The 15662-nt window shown below is 40.8% G+C and overlaps 1 protein-coding gene across 5 annotated transcripts in view; it reads right to left on the bottom strand.

The window, feature by feature from the left end:
• Window positions 1–574: 574 nt before the first annotated feature.
• The window catches only part of LOC148105734 (protein NLRC3-like), a 167328-nt gene continuing 152240 nt past the window's right edge, over window positions 575–15662 (bottom strand). For 4 of the 5 annotated variants that reach the window (XM_087837810.1, XM_087837808.1, XM_087837811.1 and 1 more), the window contains exons 5-11: window positions 14230–14403; window positions 12585–12761; window positions 11170–11346; window positions 6767–6943; window positions 4437–4610; window positions 1896–2069; window positions 575–1227 (exon numbers count right to left, since the gene is read on the bottom strand). In XM_087837810.1, coding sequence (XP_087693936.1) covers window positions 1209–1227; window positions 1896–2069; window positions 4437–4610; window positions 6767–6943; window positions 11170–11346; window positions 12585–12761; window positions 14230–14403 — 1072 coding nt within the window. In that variant the 3' untranslated portion in view covers window positions 575–1208. Of the gene's footprint in view, window positions 1228–1895; window positions 2070–4436; window positions 4611–6766; window positions 11026–11169; window positions 11347–12584; window positions 12762–14229; window positions 14404–15662 lie in introns of those variants that run through there. The other variant, XM_087837812.1, reaches the window with a different exon arrangement.

Below are 15662 nucleotides of genomic sequence, written 5' to 3'. Positions count from 1 at the left end.
TCGACCAGCATCCGGCCAATCCCCCACCTTCCATTGTTTATACCGTTACAAAAAAATTTAAAAAAAACATCATTGGCCAATAAAAACGAAAAATCACCATCGGTATGTCCGATGGCCAGTCCAGCTATGGTCGTGCCATCAGTTAACCTTTCACGTGCCAGCTGTGACACGAGTGCCCAGGGTTGCCGACCCCTGCTCTAAAGCATCTGATTTGGATTCCTGAGATCAAATATATTTTCCTTTGGGTTTGTTTTCTTCACATTTGTGGCTTTAATGTAGTGTTACATCCTGTTGGTTTGCTTCCATCTGTATACATGTCCAGATTCACTGTTATGTTTCTATTCTTACATTGCTGTGTGATCACTGTTCCCTCTGCTGACTGATGTGACCTTTTGTATCTTACACTGATACTTGTCATATTTGTATCTGGGTCTAAAAGATAACAATAAAAAAGTTTTCCATGCTAAAACACAGCTCCACCTCTTGCAGTTCTCCCTCTGAACCACTAGATGTCTCTGTTATCTTAATGAAGACGTGCAGCACAGCAACCACAGCAACCACAGCAGCGCTCAGATCACACATGTCCTTTTATTATGTATAAAAGCATGAAACAGGTGAGACAGGTGGGATCAATATTAATTTTGTGGAAATATATGAAAAAGCAACAGAAGAGTGAAAACATTTCGTGTTTCTAGAAAGATCTTTCAGCTCATAGCTGCTCACAGACTGTATTTACAAGTGACAAACTGCAACTCTACAGTACATCTACAGTATATATCAAATTTATTCTGTATTCAAATCTATTGAGTGATGTTTGAAAGTCTTTCCAGGTGAGTTTGATCCAGGAGGATCTGAAGCCAGAGTCAGACCGAGACTGTGCAGAGACTGTAGAAGGACAGAGCAGCAGCAGAGCAGTCCAGATACACTGATGTTCCTCTGTCAGATCCAGAGGGACACACAGGGATGATGCTGGACTCTACATTGTGTCTGACAGTGGAGCTGTTCTCAGAGCAGTTCACTCTGCAGCACTGACAGTCATCTGCACTTCTTCTCATTCCTCTGTCAGTCACTGCTGGATGAAGCTCTCCTCTCCACCTCCCAGTAACATGGCCCAGTCAGAGCATCTTTACACACAAGCTGCTGCTGCTTCAACCTCTCTGGATCATCAGGACACAGCTCCTCCTCTCTCAGCACACACACCGTCCTGTTTATTGCCATGGTTCCCACCTGCAGAGAGAAGAAGGAAGAGCAGAAGAGATAAACGAGTGTTTCCAGAGACTCTTCATCAGCTGTCAGTCAGTGATGCAGCACATCCAGTATAAAGAGCAGCAGGGACTTCAGTGCTGGGACTGTACTAGGACTCATTGTTGCTTCACTTTTTCTAATCTTTGGATTTTTATTGAAGTTGATGAAGATGTTTTTCCCTCCTAGTTTGAGTTTGGACTTTCATTCATTAGAAGAACCTTGGTGTGTCCACTCTGAGCTCTGTCCAACAACAAGCCCAACAATCCAGATGGACGGTTCCAGCTGTTAACTGGAGGAATTCCATCCAAACATCTGCTCTCACTAAATTCTTCCTCACCTACAGACTGTGTTCTTCACTGCTTTAAACTTGGAAATAAATGCAGTCATTGGTCTGCGTGCTGCTTTGTTCAGAGAGCTGATTGGCTTTTGACAGTGTTTGATCAGAGCGTGTCAGCCGTTACTATGGTGACCATAAAGGTCAGAAACAGGAAGTGTTTGTGTCCAATCCTGAAGCCTGTCACCATTCTCCTCTCACAGCTTCACTGAGAAGCTGCAGCTTTACAGGAAACACTGGATCTTTGTTTCATACTGACTGTGTTTAGTACAATACTGCTGACAGCACCACCCACTCACTCCATCACTCTACTTACACCAGAGTCTCCAGTCTGTTGTCTGGACTCTGCTGAAGATCAGACAGCTGCTTCACATCTGGATGCTTCAGGTTGTTTCCTGACAGGAACAGCTCTCTCAGATGGGAGGGGTTGGACTTCAGTGCTGCTGCCAGATAATCACAGCTGATCTCTGACAAATCACAGTCCATCAATCTGTATAAAGAATGAAAGATGTAAGTGTATTAGATAAAGTGTGAGGTTGAAATCATTCAGTGTTTCATCATCTGTTCAGAGCTGAAGATGGTTCAGAATGTAGAAGTTTAGAAAATGGAAACTCCAAACAGCTGAAGCCAACAGGAAGTAGCTTCAAATAGGAAACTGTGCAGAGTTTCAGACTATATGTCCTGATGCAGCCAGTTGGATTTTGGAGATTTGAATCTCTGTTCTGTGACTAAGTCCTTGAATCATTTCTTCCATTTGGTCCAACAAGACAGACTAAGTATTGGACATGTGTTGTGGCTCAATTAGGGGAGCTTCTAAATGTGATCTGATGGCCCCTCTGTGTCTGTCAGGTCACAGGACTGAAGAGAGTTCAAACTGGGCACACAGTTGTTCCAGTCTGGACCAAAGACTATACTGGGACTGATGGACTGCTTTGACTGCACCCACTGGGACTTTTTAAAGGCTCGTGTTCTCACTTAGATCATTGATTTCTACTTACATTTCTTTCTGGGAAAAATGGGGATTACTTCAAAAACAGGAAGTATTTTCCCCAATAAGCAGCCCTGGATTAATAAATCACTCCAACATGTTCTCAGGCAGAAGAAGCTGTCTTGTTATGAGGGAGAGAAGAAAAAGATTGAGGCACAGAAACTGGTTGAAAGAGAGATAAAGCAGCTAAAATCAGGTGTAAAAGTAAAGCAGAGGATGAGCTGAATAAAGGACACTCAAGGCTGGCTTGGAAAGGAATGAAGTCCATGGTGAACAAGGAGCAAAGATGAATGTGATGCTGAATCAGCAGAAGACTTGGACTCATTTGATTCCAGCTTTGATATCATTGATTTTAATGAAGAGCTTTGTGATTGTAGCAAAGGGCTGGTAGCTCTGAGAGTCCCACTGATGAGGTGTTTGTGTGGAAATCTCTTAGTGGGATCAAAGAGAGAAAAAGCCCTGGTCCTGATGCTGTGGGAGGGAAATGATTGAAGTGTGCTGTGAGGAACTGACTGGGAGATTTTCACACATTTTCCAGTCCTCCTTGGAACAACAGGAAGTTCCCAGCATATGGAAACAAAGGTTAAGTGTCCTATGGCACTCAGTGATGATGGTGCTGTGGCCCCACCACCTCCACCTCTTTGTAAAGGAACTAACTGTCATCTGAAGCTTCAAATGGAACTAAGACTTCCTCCACTAGGTGGCAGTGTCTGATGAGAAAGTGTTAGTGGAGCTGGCCTGGAGTCAGAAACAGGAAGATGCAGGATTTGGGCTGAAAGTGGGAAAAGTGGTTAGCACTAGTGCCTTAAAGCAAGAAGGTTGTAGGTTGAAGCTTGTTGGCCTTTCTGTGGAGGTTGGATGTTCTCCCACAGTCCAATGAAATGCTGCTTAGGTTCATTGGTGCTTCTAAATTTGCTGTAGGTGTGGATGTGAGAGAGTGCTTCTCTGTCTCTCTCTGTTGGCCCTGTGATGGACTGCTCACCTGTGCAGGTGGACCACGCCTCTTGCCCTATGACAGCTAGGGCACAGGCTCCAGCCCTGTGAGCCTAAGCTGAATAAACAGTTAGCAAAAATGATCATTCATAGATGGCCTGAAATTCCCCAGTTAGCAGTTTGGTAGATAGCTATGACATGCTAATCCCATCCAGCAGCTGTATTCTACCTGTAAGCTGATCCCTGCTGAGTCAAAGCACTTTTTCATATACAAATTACAAGCTTTAATAGAAACCTATTGGTCAGCATCTTATTAGCCTAGCCTGCTGTTAGCTTCATTCCACAGAAAACTGAGAGAAACTAACAGAGTTGATAAAGAATAAAGAGAAATGTGCTGATTTAAAGCCTTTGAAGTGCTTCAGATGATCTCTGTCCACTTCAGTCCACTTATTCATTCATGTAACCTTTCTAATGCAGCTTTGATCTTCACAGTCTGCTTTATGAAACTCATTCTAACCCTGAATGTCAGAGTGTTCCTCCTTCTCTTTCCCATCATTCATGCTGGCAGTGGAGGAGATTTGGATGTTGGACTGTGTTTTGGATGATGTGTGTATGTTTGTGTTGGACTGCTGTCTGTAAAGCAAATGCACATTTTTCTTTGGATTTCAGTGTCAGAAAAACTTTTAGGTGGAATGAAGAGTTGGAGAGTTTCACAGTGAATTATCCAGTGGAGGATTTTTCTTCTTCTATGAAGGTTTGAAATGTGAACATTGTTCTGTTACAGTCAATGGACTAAACCAGAGAAGATGAAAACAGACTTTACCATGAAGATCCTCAGTGTGGATCAGTATAATATCAGCCTGATGTCTGCAGTTTAGTGTCAGCACAACTTTCACGACATATTCATCTCAGCACAACTAAAACATGCTGACTGACCCCAGAAATTCAAGTCCACATCCTGGACTCTCCAGGAAAGCACACAGATGCTTCACTCCTGGATCCTGCAGCTTGTTCCAGCTCAGCTCCAGCCGTCTCAGATGGGAGGGGTTGGACTTCAGTGCTGCTGCCAGATAATCACAGCTGATCTCTGACAAACCACAGCTCTCCAGTCTGTATAAAGAATGAAAGATGTAAGTTTATTAGACAAAGTGTGAGTTTGAAATCATTCAATGTTTCATCATCTGTTTATAGCTGAAGAAGGTTCAGAATGTAGAAGTTTAGAAAATGTAAACTCCAAACAGATGAAGCCAACAGGAAGCAGCTTCAAACAAACACAACAAGAGAAAAAACTCTGAATGTTTCACATTAAAGTCGTATATTTATCATAAAAATAGGAAAAAGACTTGAAAAAGTCGTGTTTTTCCTTGCAGGAACCACAAGGCTTCACTTTTAAAGGTGAAGTGTGAAAGAAATGGACATATTTGAAGTCTAACACCTTTTTCCAGTCACATTATTAAAGCAGACAAACTAAAAGCTCATTTTCATTACAACAAGTCATTTCTGACCTGGACTAACAACACTGGTCTCTATGTGCAGCTGGCTGTGAGACCAGTGCTCAGGGACCGTCTACAAAGTGCAACACTGAAAGAACATCACACACTAATTTGCTTCCAGCACTTTCACACAAACATCTACTGTCATTATTGTCACCAAACTCTGTGGATCCTATATTGCAAATTCAAATGGGATTCAAATGGTCAGACAAAAGAGGGTTATGAGGAAATATGATGAAATGTTGTGTATTAGCAGCAAGTTATTGACTCATTTTCATCAGAAACCAAACAAAATGATTGACAAACATGTTTTTACAAACTCAGTGTTGGACTTGGATCAGCAGGATAAGCTGATTTTTTAAGGCATTTGAGTCTCGCTGTATGAGAGTCCAGTTATTACTCAATATATATGGATGATGTTCTTTCAGTGTTGCACTTTGTAGACGCTCCCTGAGCCTCACAGCCAGCTGCACATGGACCAGCTGACATTACCCAGCATTAGAGGCGGGTGTAAAAAAATGGATTTTCCTATTTAAATGGTTTTAATTTGAATAAAGCGATGTTGATTCATTCAATCCTGAATCGATTTTTAATATAAATGTATTTTGCCAGAATCTCAGGTTAAAGCTCCCAAAAGTATTTCAACAACAACCAAACAGATAAAACAGTAAATGAGAGCAGCTAAACACACATAGATGGAAACACAGAGCATGGATCGTTCACTCGACGGCACGTACACGGACACGCCGTCGGGGCTGAAAGTGGACAGCTCACAGATCCTGAAGCTGCAGGTTTCATCTGTCTCCAACCAAAACTGACTGAACCAGCAGCAAAAGAAGATCCAAACTACGCTTTACGTTTGATGAACATCGTCATGAATTCTCTCTGACTTTGACGTTTACTTCCTTCACAGCTCTCTCTCTCTCAGTGTACTTCAAGAACAGTTTACCTTCAAAAATCTGTTTTCTGCATTATTCACTGCTTATTACGCACCAGTCTGCTGTTGTGTTCAGTGCTGTCGGCCTCCGAAAACAAAGCCTCATTTCTGCTGTTCAATACTGAAGAAATTTAAACCTTTTAAAATGATGACAGATTACAAACTCTCAGCTGTGTCTGTAATCAAACCTCTGTAACTTTGCTTCACTTCAGCAGCATCAGGTCATGTTCACATGTTGATTCATGGTTTGCTTCAGTTTTTGATCGACTGCAGAATATTTTGAAGGTTATCTGCTATAAAAAGCCAGAACAGGAAAATCTGCTTCATGTGTTTCTGTTTGATCCTCAGTGACTTTGACACAAAGGCATCTGCTGTGATGATCACACCTCTGATCAAGTCTCACAGTGTCAGCTTTGTTTTTATACATATGGATATGTGCTGATAAATGATCAGAATTATAATATTTCCCACTGTCTGCTGTGTCCCGTGACCTTTGACCTGCTAAAGACAGTCAGCTGTGGATTATTCATTGTTGTGTCTGATACTTAGAACTGTAAGGAAGAACACTACACAGTTAATCAGGGTCCCCTCTCTCTGAATCAGGAAAGGTGGGAAGGCCGCGTGTGGGCCGCAGGCCATACGTTGAGTATCACTGTTTGAAATGTGAACATTGTTCTGCTGCAGTCAATGGACTAAACCAGAGAAGAAGAAAACAGACTTTACCATGAAGATCCTCAGTGTGGATCAGTATAATATCAGCCTGATGTCTGCAGTTTTGTGTCAGCACAACTTTCACATCATATTCATCACAGCACAAATAAAACATGCTGACTGACCCCAGAGTTTCAAGTCCACATCCTGGACTCTCCAGAAAACCACACAGATGCTTCACTCCTGAATCTTGCAGCTTGTTGTTGGAGCTCAGGTCCAGCCCTCTCAGATGGGAGGGGTTGGACTTCAGTGCTGCTGCCAGATAATCACAGCTGATCTCTGACAAACCACAGTCCCTCAATCTGTATAAAGAATGAAAGATGTAAGTTTATTAGACAAAGTGTGAGCTTGAAATCATTCAGTGTTTCATCATCTGTTCAGAGCTGAAGAAGGTTCAGAATGTAGAAGTTTAGAAAATGGAAATTCCAAACAGCTGAAGCCAACAGGAAGCAGCTTCAAACAAACACAACAAGAGAAAAAACTCTGAATGTTTCACATTAAAGTCATACATTTATCATAAATACAGCACAAAGACTTGAAAAAGTCGTGTTTTTCCTTCCAGGAACCACAAGGCTTCACTTTTAAAGGTGAAGTGTGAAAGAAATGGACATATTTGAAGTCCAACATCTTTTTCCAGTCACATTATTAAAGCAGACAAACTAAAAGCTCATTTTCATTACAACAAGTTATCTTCTGACCTGGACTAACAACACTGGTCTCTATGTGCAGCTGGCTGTGAGACCAGTGCTCAGGGACCGTCTACAAAGTGCAACACTGAAAGAACATCACACACTAATTTGCTTCCAGCACTTTCACACAAACATCTACTGTCATTATTGTCACCAAACTCTGTGGATCCTTTATTGCAAATTCAAATGGGATTCAAATGGTCAGACAAAAGAGGGTTATGAGTAAATATGATGAAATGTTGTGTATTAGCAGCAAGTTATTGAATCATTTTCCTCAGAAAACAAACAAAATGATTGACAAACATGTTTTTATCTGTTATCTGTCTGTCACCACTGAGAACCTAAATAATCCACAGAAGTTCTGGAAAATCATTAAGTCTCTTTCAGTGATTAAAAGCTCCCACACTCTACCCACCTTTATTTTTAAGGATTCTGTTCCTGTTTATGATAGGAAGGAGATGATGAATTGCTTTAACAAGCACTTTATATCTTCTGGCTCTTTGTTTGATTCTCTGAACCCAGTCTCTGTAAAATCCGGCCCAAACCTTCCGGTGTACACTGGTCCGTCATTTAACTTTGTTCCTTTCTCTGTGCACGAGGTCTGTAAAGCTCTTAAGCTGTTAGATCCTAGAAAATCTCCAGGGCCAGACTTACTAGATCCTTACTTCTTGAAACTGGCAGCTGATTTTGTGGCAGAGCCTCTCACAATACTTTTCAACCTCACACTGGATACGAATAAAATTCCCTCAGTATGGAAATCAGCTTTTGTTGTTCTTCTATTAAAAGGGGGCAACCCAGCAGTGTTAACTAATTACAGACCAATATCTAATCTATCTGTGCTGGCCAGAGTTCTTGAATCTCTTGTGTGCGAGCAGTTAAAGGAGTTTTTACACACCAATGCCATTTTATCTGAATATCAATCAGGCTTTAGGAAGAATCACAGTACTATCACAGCTGCAATTAGAGTGGTAAATGATATTACTATTGCACTTGATAAAAAACAACACTGTGCATCCCTTTTTATTGATTTGTCAAAAGCATTTGACACTGTTGATCATTGTATTTTAAAACTTAGACTCTTCCAGTCAGGACTCTCTGAGAGAGCAGTGGATGGTTCTCAAACTACCTCAGTAACAGGACTCAGTCCATTAAATCTGACGGTCTATGTTCTGACTTTGTTACAGTGCACAACGGAGTGCCACAGGTTTCTGTATTAGGTCCCCTTCTATTTATAATTTACGTAAACAATCTTAGTCTAAATGTGCCAGATGCAAACTTGCACTTCTATGCTGATGATGCAGTTATTTACAGCTGTGGTTCAACTCTTGTCCAAGCCATTGACTCCTTGCAGAAAGCCTTTTCTGCTGTCCAGCACTCATTACTTCAGCTTAAACTTGTTCTCAACGCAGACAAAACAAAGCTCATGCTGTTTTCTAAATCAAGGAATTTGGCCCAAACAATCCCATCAGTAACCACTCTTGAAGGTAATAAAATAGAGTTGGTTCACACCTATAAATATCTGGGAATCTTAATTGGTGACTCGCTCACCTTCAAACCACATGTAGAGAATCTTGTAAAAAATCTGAAGTTAAAACTGAGATTTTATTTTCAAAATAAGTTGTGTTTCTCTTTTAATTCAAAGAAGCGGCTTGTTGCTGCAACATTTTTGCCTGTGCTGGATTATGGTGATATTCTAAATATGAATGCTTCTGCTCACTGTATTCGAGTGGTTGATATTGTGTATCGTGCTTCTCTGAGGTTCATCACTAACCGTAAATTTCAGACTCACCACTGTGAGTTATACTTTCAGGTAGGATGGCCTGCTTTGGTAAGTCGGAGGAACTCTCATTTATACAGTTTTATATATAAGGCGATACTTGGGTTGTTGCCTTCCTATATATGTTCCCTGCTAGCAATGAAACATGCTGGTCGGTATTCTCTTCATCTGCATGGTTACTTGTTGCTTTCTGTTCCATTTGCCCGAACTGAACTTGGTAAAAGAGCTTTTGTCCATTTAGCACCCTCGGCTTGGAACAAATTGCAGAAGGAATGGAAAATGACTGAATTAATTTCATTAAGTGCTTTTAAATCTAAACTACGAATCCTTGAGGCCAAGTCCATAACATGCAACTGTTTCAATTAGATTGATTGTCATTTGAACTGACCTTTTATTTTATTTGAAATTTATTGAATTTTATTTTATTTGTTTTCTTTCACTTATTGTTGCATGTGTGTTGTTGCTGCCTGTGTTTGATTGAGTAATTTCTGTAACTGTGAGACACTTGCTGCTGCCTATCTTGGCCAGGTCTCCCTTGAAAAAGAGGTTTTTAAACTCAATGGGATCTTCCTGGTTAAATAAAGGTTTGATAAAAAATTTTTTTTTTTTTTTACAAACTCAGTGTTGGACTTGGATCAGCAGAATAAGCTGATGTTTAAAGGCATTTGAATCTCACTCTATGAGAGTCCAATTCTTACTCAATATTTATGGATGATGTTCTTTCAGTGTTGCACTTTGTAGATGCTCCCTGAGCCTCACAGCCAGCTGCACATGGACCAGCTGACATTACCCAGCATTAGAGGCGGGTGTAAAAAAATGGATTTTCCTATTTAAATGGTTTTAATTTGAATAAAGCGATGTTGATTCATTCAATCCTGAATCGATTTTTAATATAAATGTATTTTGCCAGAATCTCAGGTTAAAGCTCCCAAAAGTATTTCAACAACAACCAAACAGAAAAAACAGTAAATGAGAGCAGCTAAACACACAAAGATGGAAACACAGAGTGTGGATCATTCACTCGAAGGCACGTACACGGACACGCCATCGGGGCTGAAAGTGGACGGCTCACAGATCCTGAAGCTGCAGGTTTCATCTGTCTCCAACCAAAACTGACTGAACCAGCAGCAAAAGAAGATCCAAACTACGCTTTACGTTTGATGAACATCGTCATGAATTCTCTCTGACTTTGACGTTTACTTCCTGCACAGCTCTCTCTCTCTCAGTGTACTTCAAGAACAGTTTACCTTCAAAAATCTGTTTTCTGCATTATTCACTGCTTATTACGCACCAGTCTGCTGTTGTGTTCAGTGCTGTCGGCCTCCGAAAACAAAGCCTCATTTCTGCTGTTCAACACTGAAGAAATTTATACCTTTTAAAATGATGACAGATTACAAACTCTCAGCTGTGTCTGTAATCAAACCTCTGTAACTTTGCTTCACTTCAGCAGCATCAGGTCATGTTCACATGTTGATTCATGGTTTGCTTCAGTTTTTGATCGACTGCAGAATATTTTGAAGGTTATCTGCTATAAAAAGCCAGAACAGGAAAATCTGTTTCTGTTTGATCCTCAGTGACTTTGACACAAAGGCATCTGCTGTGATGATCACACCTCTGATCAAGTCTCACAGTGTCAGCTTTGTTTTTATACATATGGATATGTGCTGATAAATGATCAGAATTATAATATTTCCCACTGTCTGCTGTGTGCCGTGACCTTTGACCTGCTAAAGACAGTCAGCTGTGGATTATTCATTATTGTGTCTGATACTTAGAACTGTGAGGAAGAACACTACACAGTTAATCAGGGTCCCCTCTCTCTGAATCAGGAAAGGTGGGCAGGCCACGTGTGGGCCGCGGGCCATACGTTGAGTCTCACTGTTTGAAATGTGAACATTGTTCTGCAGCAGTCTGTGGACTAAACCAGAGAAGAAGAAAACAGACTTTACCATGAAGATCCTCAGTATGGATCAGTATAATATCAGCCTGATGTCTGCAGTTTAGTGTCAGCACAACTTTCACATCAGATTCATCTCAGCACAACTAAAACATGCTGACTGACCCCAGAGTTTCAAGTCCACATCCTGGACTCTCCAGGATAGCACACAGATGCTTCACTCCTGAATCCTGCAGCTTGTTGTTGTTACTCAGGTCCAGCTCTCTCAGATGGGAGGGGTTGGACTTCAGCGCTGCTGCCAGATAATCACAGCTGATCTCTGACAAACCACAGTCTATCAATCTGTATAAAGAATGAAAGATGTAAGTTTATTAGACAAAGTGTGAGCTTGAAATCATTCAGTGTTTCATCATCTGTTCAGAGCTGAAGAAGGTTCAGAATGTAGAAGTTTAGAAAATGGAAATTCCAAACAGCTGAAGCCAACAGGAAGCAGCTTCAAACAAACACAACAAGAGAAAAAACTCTGAACGTTTCACATTATAGCTGTACATTTATCATAAAAATAGGAAAAAGACTTGAAAAAGTCGTGTTTTTCCTTCTAGGAACCACAAGGCTTCACTTTTAAAGGTGAAGTGTGAAAGAAATGGACATATTTGAAGTCCAACACCTTTTTTCAGTCACATTATTAAAGCAGACAAACTAAAAGCTCATTTTGGTTCCAAAAAGTCATCTTCTGACCTGGACTAACAACACTGGTCTCTATGTGCAGCTGGCTGTGAGACCAGTGCTCAGGGACTGTCTACAAAGTGCAACACTGAAAGAACATCACACACTAATTTGCTTCCAGCACTTTCACACAAACATCTACTGTCATTATTGTCACCAAACTCTGTGGATCCTTTATTGCAAATTCAAATGGGATTTAAATGGTCAGACAAAAGAGGGTTATGAGGAAATATGATGAAATGCTGTGTATTAGCAGCAAGTTATTGAATCATTTTTCTCAGAAACCAAACAAAATGATTGATAAACATGTTTTTACAAACTCAGTGTTGGACTTGGATCCGCAGGATAAGCTGATGTTTAAAGGCATTTGAGTCTCGCTGTATGAGAGTCCAGTTATTACTCAATATTTATGGATGATGTTCTTTCAGTGTTGCACTTTGTAGAAGCTCCCTGAGCCTCACAGCCAGCTGCACATGGACCAGCTGACATTACCCAGCATTAGAGGCGGGTGTAAAAAAATAGATTTTCCTATTTAAATGGTTTTAATTTGAATAAAGCGATATTGATTCATTCTAATCCTGAATTGATTTTTAATATAAATGTATTTTGCCAGAATCTCAGGTTAAAGCTCCCAAAAGTATTTCAACAACAACCAAACAGAAAAAACAGTAAATGAGAGCAGCTAAACACACAAAGATGGAAACACAGAGTGTGGATCGTTTACTCGACGGCACGCGCCGTCGGGGCTGAAAGTGGTAATATTAATAGTAATATTAGCCTGATGTCTGCAGTTTAGTGTCAGCACAACTTTCACATCATATTCATCTCAGCACAACTAAAACATGCTGACTGACCTCAGACTTTCAAGTCCACATCCTAAACTCTCCAGAAAACCACACAGATGCTTCACTCCTAGACCCTGCAGGTTGTTGTTGACACTCAGGTCCAGCTCTCTCAGATGGGAGGGGTTGGACTTCAGTGCTGCTGCCAGATAATCACAGCTGATCTTTGACAAACCACAGTCCCTCAAGCTGTATAAAGAATGAAAGATGCAAGTTTATTAGAAAAAGTGTGAGCTTGAAATCATTCAGTGTTTCATCATCTGTTCAGAGCTGAAGAAGGTTCAGAATGTAGAAGTTTAGAAAATGGAAACTCCAAACAGCTGAAGCCAACAAGAAGCAGCTTCAAACAAACACAACAGAAAAAACTCTGAATGTTTCACATTAAAGTCATACATTTATCATAAAAACAGGACAAAGACTTGAAAAAGTCGTGTTTTTCCTTCCAGAAACCACAAGGCTTCACTTTTAAAGGTGAAGGGACCGTCTACAAAGAGCAACACTGAAAGAATATCACACACTAATTTACTTCCATCATCCAACCTGAAGAGGAAACAGAGATGCCTCCCCTTCAAAGTAAAAGCTGCTCCTTTTGGACACGGTATCAAAGAAAGTCTACAGTATAACATAGAAAAGACAGAAAAAAGTTTTGGTTGTTTTTAAATTGTGCAGAAATGAAACTACACTAAGCTCAATTATGTGACAGGAAACAGACCAACACAATAATAAAAAGCACCATGTGATCTTCTTACATCTTCAAGACAAACATAGTAAAAACATGAGCATATTTGTTTTCTGATAAAATGATGTGACAGGTAGAACAGAGTAAAGTGGTGGTGTTACAGCCTTTCTCCCCTCTGCTGCCGAGGCTTTTAGTCTCTCCCAAAGTCAGCTACAGGACTTCCAAATGAATGAAAGCAGCAGAAATGGCTTTACAAATGAAAGAAGAAGAGAAGAAGAAGAAGAGGAGAGGGAGGCCACCCTGACCATCACTCCAGCTGAAAACATCACACTTCCATTAAAGTTGGTGAGGAAATGTTGAGCAGGATGAGCTGCTGGCTAATCTGGAGGCTGTAGCAGCAGCTCACAGTCACCGTGGATTTCCACTCATGAAAAAGCTGTGGCTGCTTCATTTCTCATTTCATATCAGAGACTTTAATGCTTCACTGAAGCTGTACTGTGATGCTTCCATATTCCAGTGAGGCCTCCATAATGATTTCAGCTGTTCTGTACACACACTGTGTACCTTGTATGGCTCAAAGTCTCTGCAGCCTGTTTTCATCTGCTATCATAATCCTCATTCACATCCCTCACACACTCTACAGCCTCATCAGCACTGACTTCATCTTCACTGACTGATGGAGCACAACATGAACCTGTGGAGGCTGAAACACTGTCCTGTCAAACATCTCCCCGTCACCACTCCACTTCTGTCAGCCTTTAAATGAACCCTGCTCAAGTCTGTCACTTCTGTTTGGAGCCAAAATGAAAAACTGTTGTTCAGTTGTTTGGAAAGACACAACATTTCTGAAAGCATTCAAACTTCTTCACATTTGTCTTCAGACACATCCTGAACATTTAGGAACTAAAGAAAGTTTCAAACATCAATCAAAGACCTGAAATATAGAAAAACAACAACAGCCGCAGTCAGTGAACTCACCTCAGAGTCTCCAGTCGACAGTTTAGACTCTCCAGTTCAGCACACAGAAGATTGACTGATGAATCCTGCAGCTTGTTCAGACTCATGTCCAGCTCTGTAAGATGGGAGGGGTTGGACTTCAGAGCTGAGGCCACAACTTCACAGTGAGACTCTGAGAGTCGACACTGAATCAGTCTGTGATGATAGAAAATATAAAATGTGTTATTATAAAAGCAGAAAATCTGCATTATAAACACAGACTGAATGTATATGAAGACAAAACAGAGTGAGGTCATAATCTGATGAATCTGCTCTTCACATCTGTGCTTCAGCTCCTCTTACTGTGTTTGACATGACACAACGATTGAGTCTCTCTCAGACCTGCAGACTTTTAATGAGAATCTTTGTTTGGCTTTAATCTGCAGATGAAGGAGGAAGATGGTGTCACATTTAGGCTTCCATAATGTCCACAGTCTGTCACTGAGATCTGATCCTGAGTCAGAGTGAAGACACACATTTGGACTGTTTCCTGTTTTGAATCTGACTCCAGAACATTTTGAATGAGTTCAGCTCAGTGAAGAGTTCCAGCTGGAAAGATGATCTCTGTTTGCTACCTGCTGTCAGGTACGACTGTTCACGTCCACACGCAGGAAAAACCTGCTGACTGTTACCAAACGGAGCAGAAATCTCATCACTGGACAATAATGATGAATGAACTCAGAGCTGCTGATATCACATCTGATTTCAGGGGAACTAAACACAGAAATGATTGGCTCATTTTAGCTTTCTGAGCCATTATCTGCTGGTGTGTCGCTAGTTGGCAGAAAATGATTTGTATTCCTGTTCTGGGCTTCAGTGTTTATGAGTCCAGATCCAGGTGACAGCAAGTCAAAATGATGTTACCTGTCTGCGTCCAGCAGCAGCCTATATTCACTTTGAATATTGTTATAACCTGACATGGATCAGTTTGTCTTTGATTGGTTTGTAAATGTCACTGTTTCCATTGGACCTGAGTGACAGTACAAAGACAGAGAGGGAGAGAAAGGAGAGAGAGGATGGAGACAGCAAGGATCCCGCTCTTCTAATAATGATCATCAGATGATATTATTGTGTTATTTTGTAGCTGAATACGATGTTTGTGTGATTATCAGTGAAAGAAGCAGTGAGGAGGATGGAGAGAGAGAGAGGACAGAGGGTGAAGTTAGAAACACTAAAAGGATTTTTCATGGATTTCATGGATGATTTGAGTGATTTCCAGCAGGACACTTAAACATGTCAGTGGACGTCCTAAAGAACATATTCACTGATATGAAACGTGTCATTGAACAGGATTAATATCAGTGGAAACATGGTGGAAACAGCTGTGACTGCATGGATGTGACACACTTCAAATCTGTTCTCCACTCTTGGATTTGGGATCCTCAGCTGCTGCTGAGTCTGTACAATAAAGGAAT

Source organism: Neolamprologus brichardi, chromosome 3 (genome assembly GCF_056152115.1).
Source record: "Neolamprologus brichardi isolate AB-2024 chromosome 3, ASM5615211v1, whole genome shotgun sequence".
NCBI lineage: Eukaryota > Metazoa > Chordata > Actinopteri > Cichliformes > Cichlidae > Neolamprologus > Neolamprologus brichardi.
This window is presented reverse-complemented; position numbering and strand designations above follow the sequence as displayed.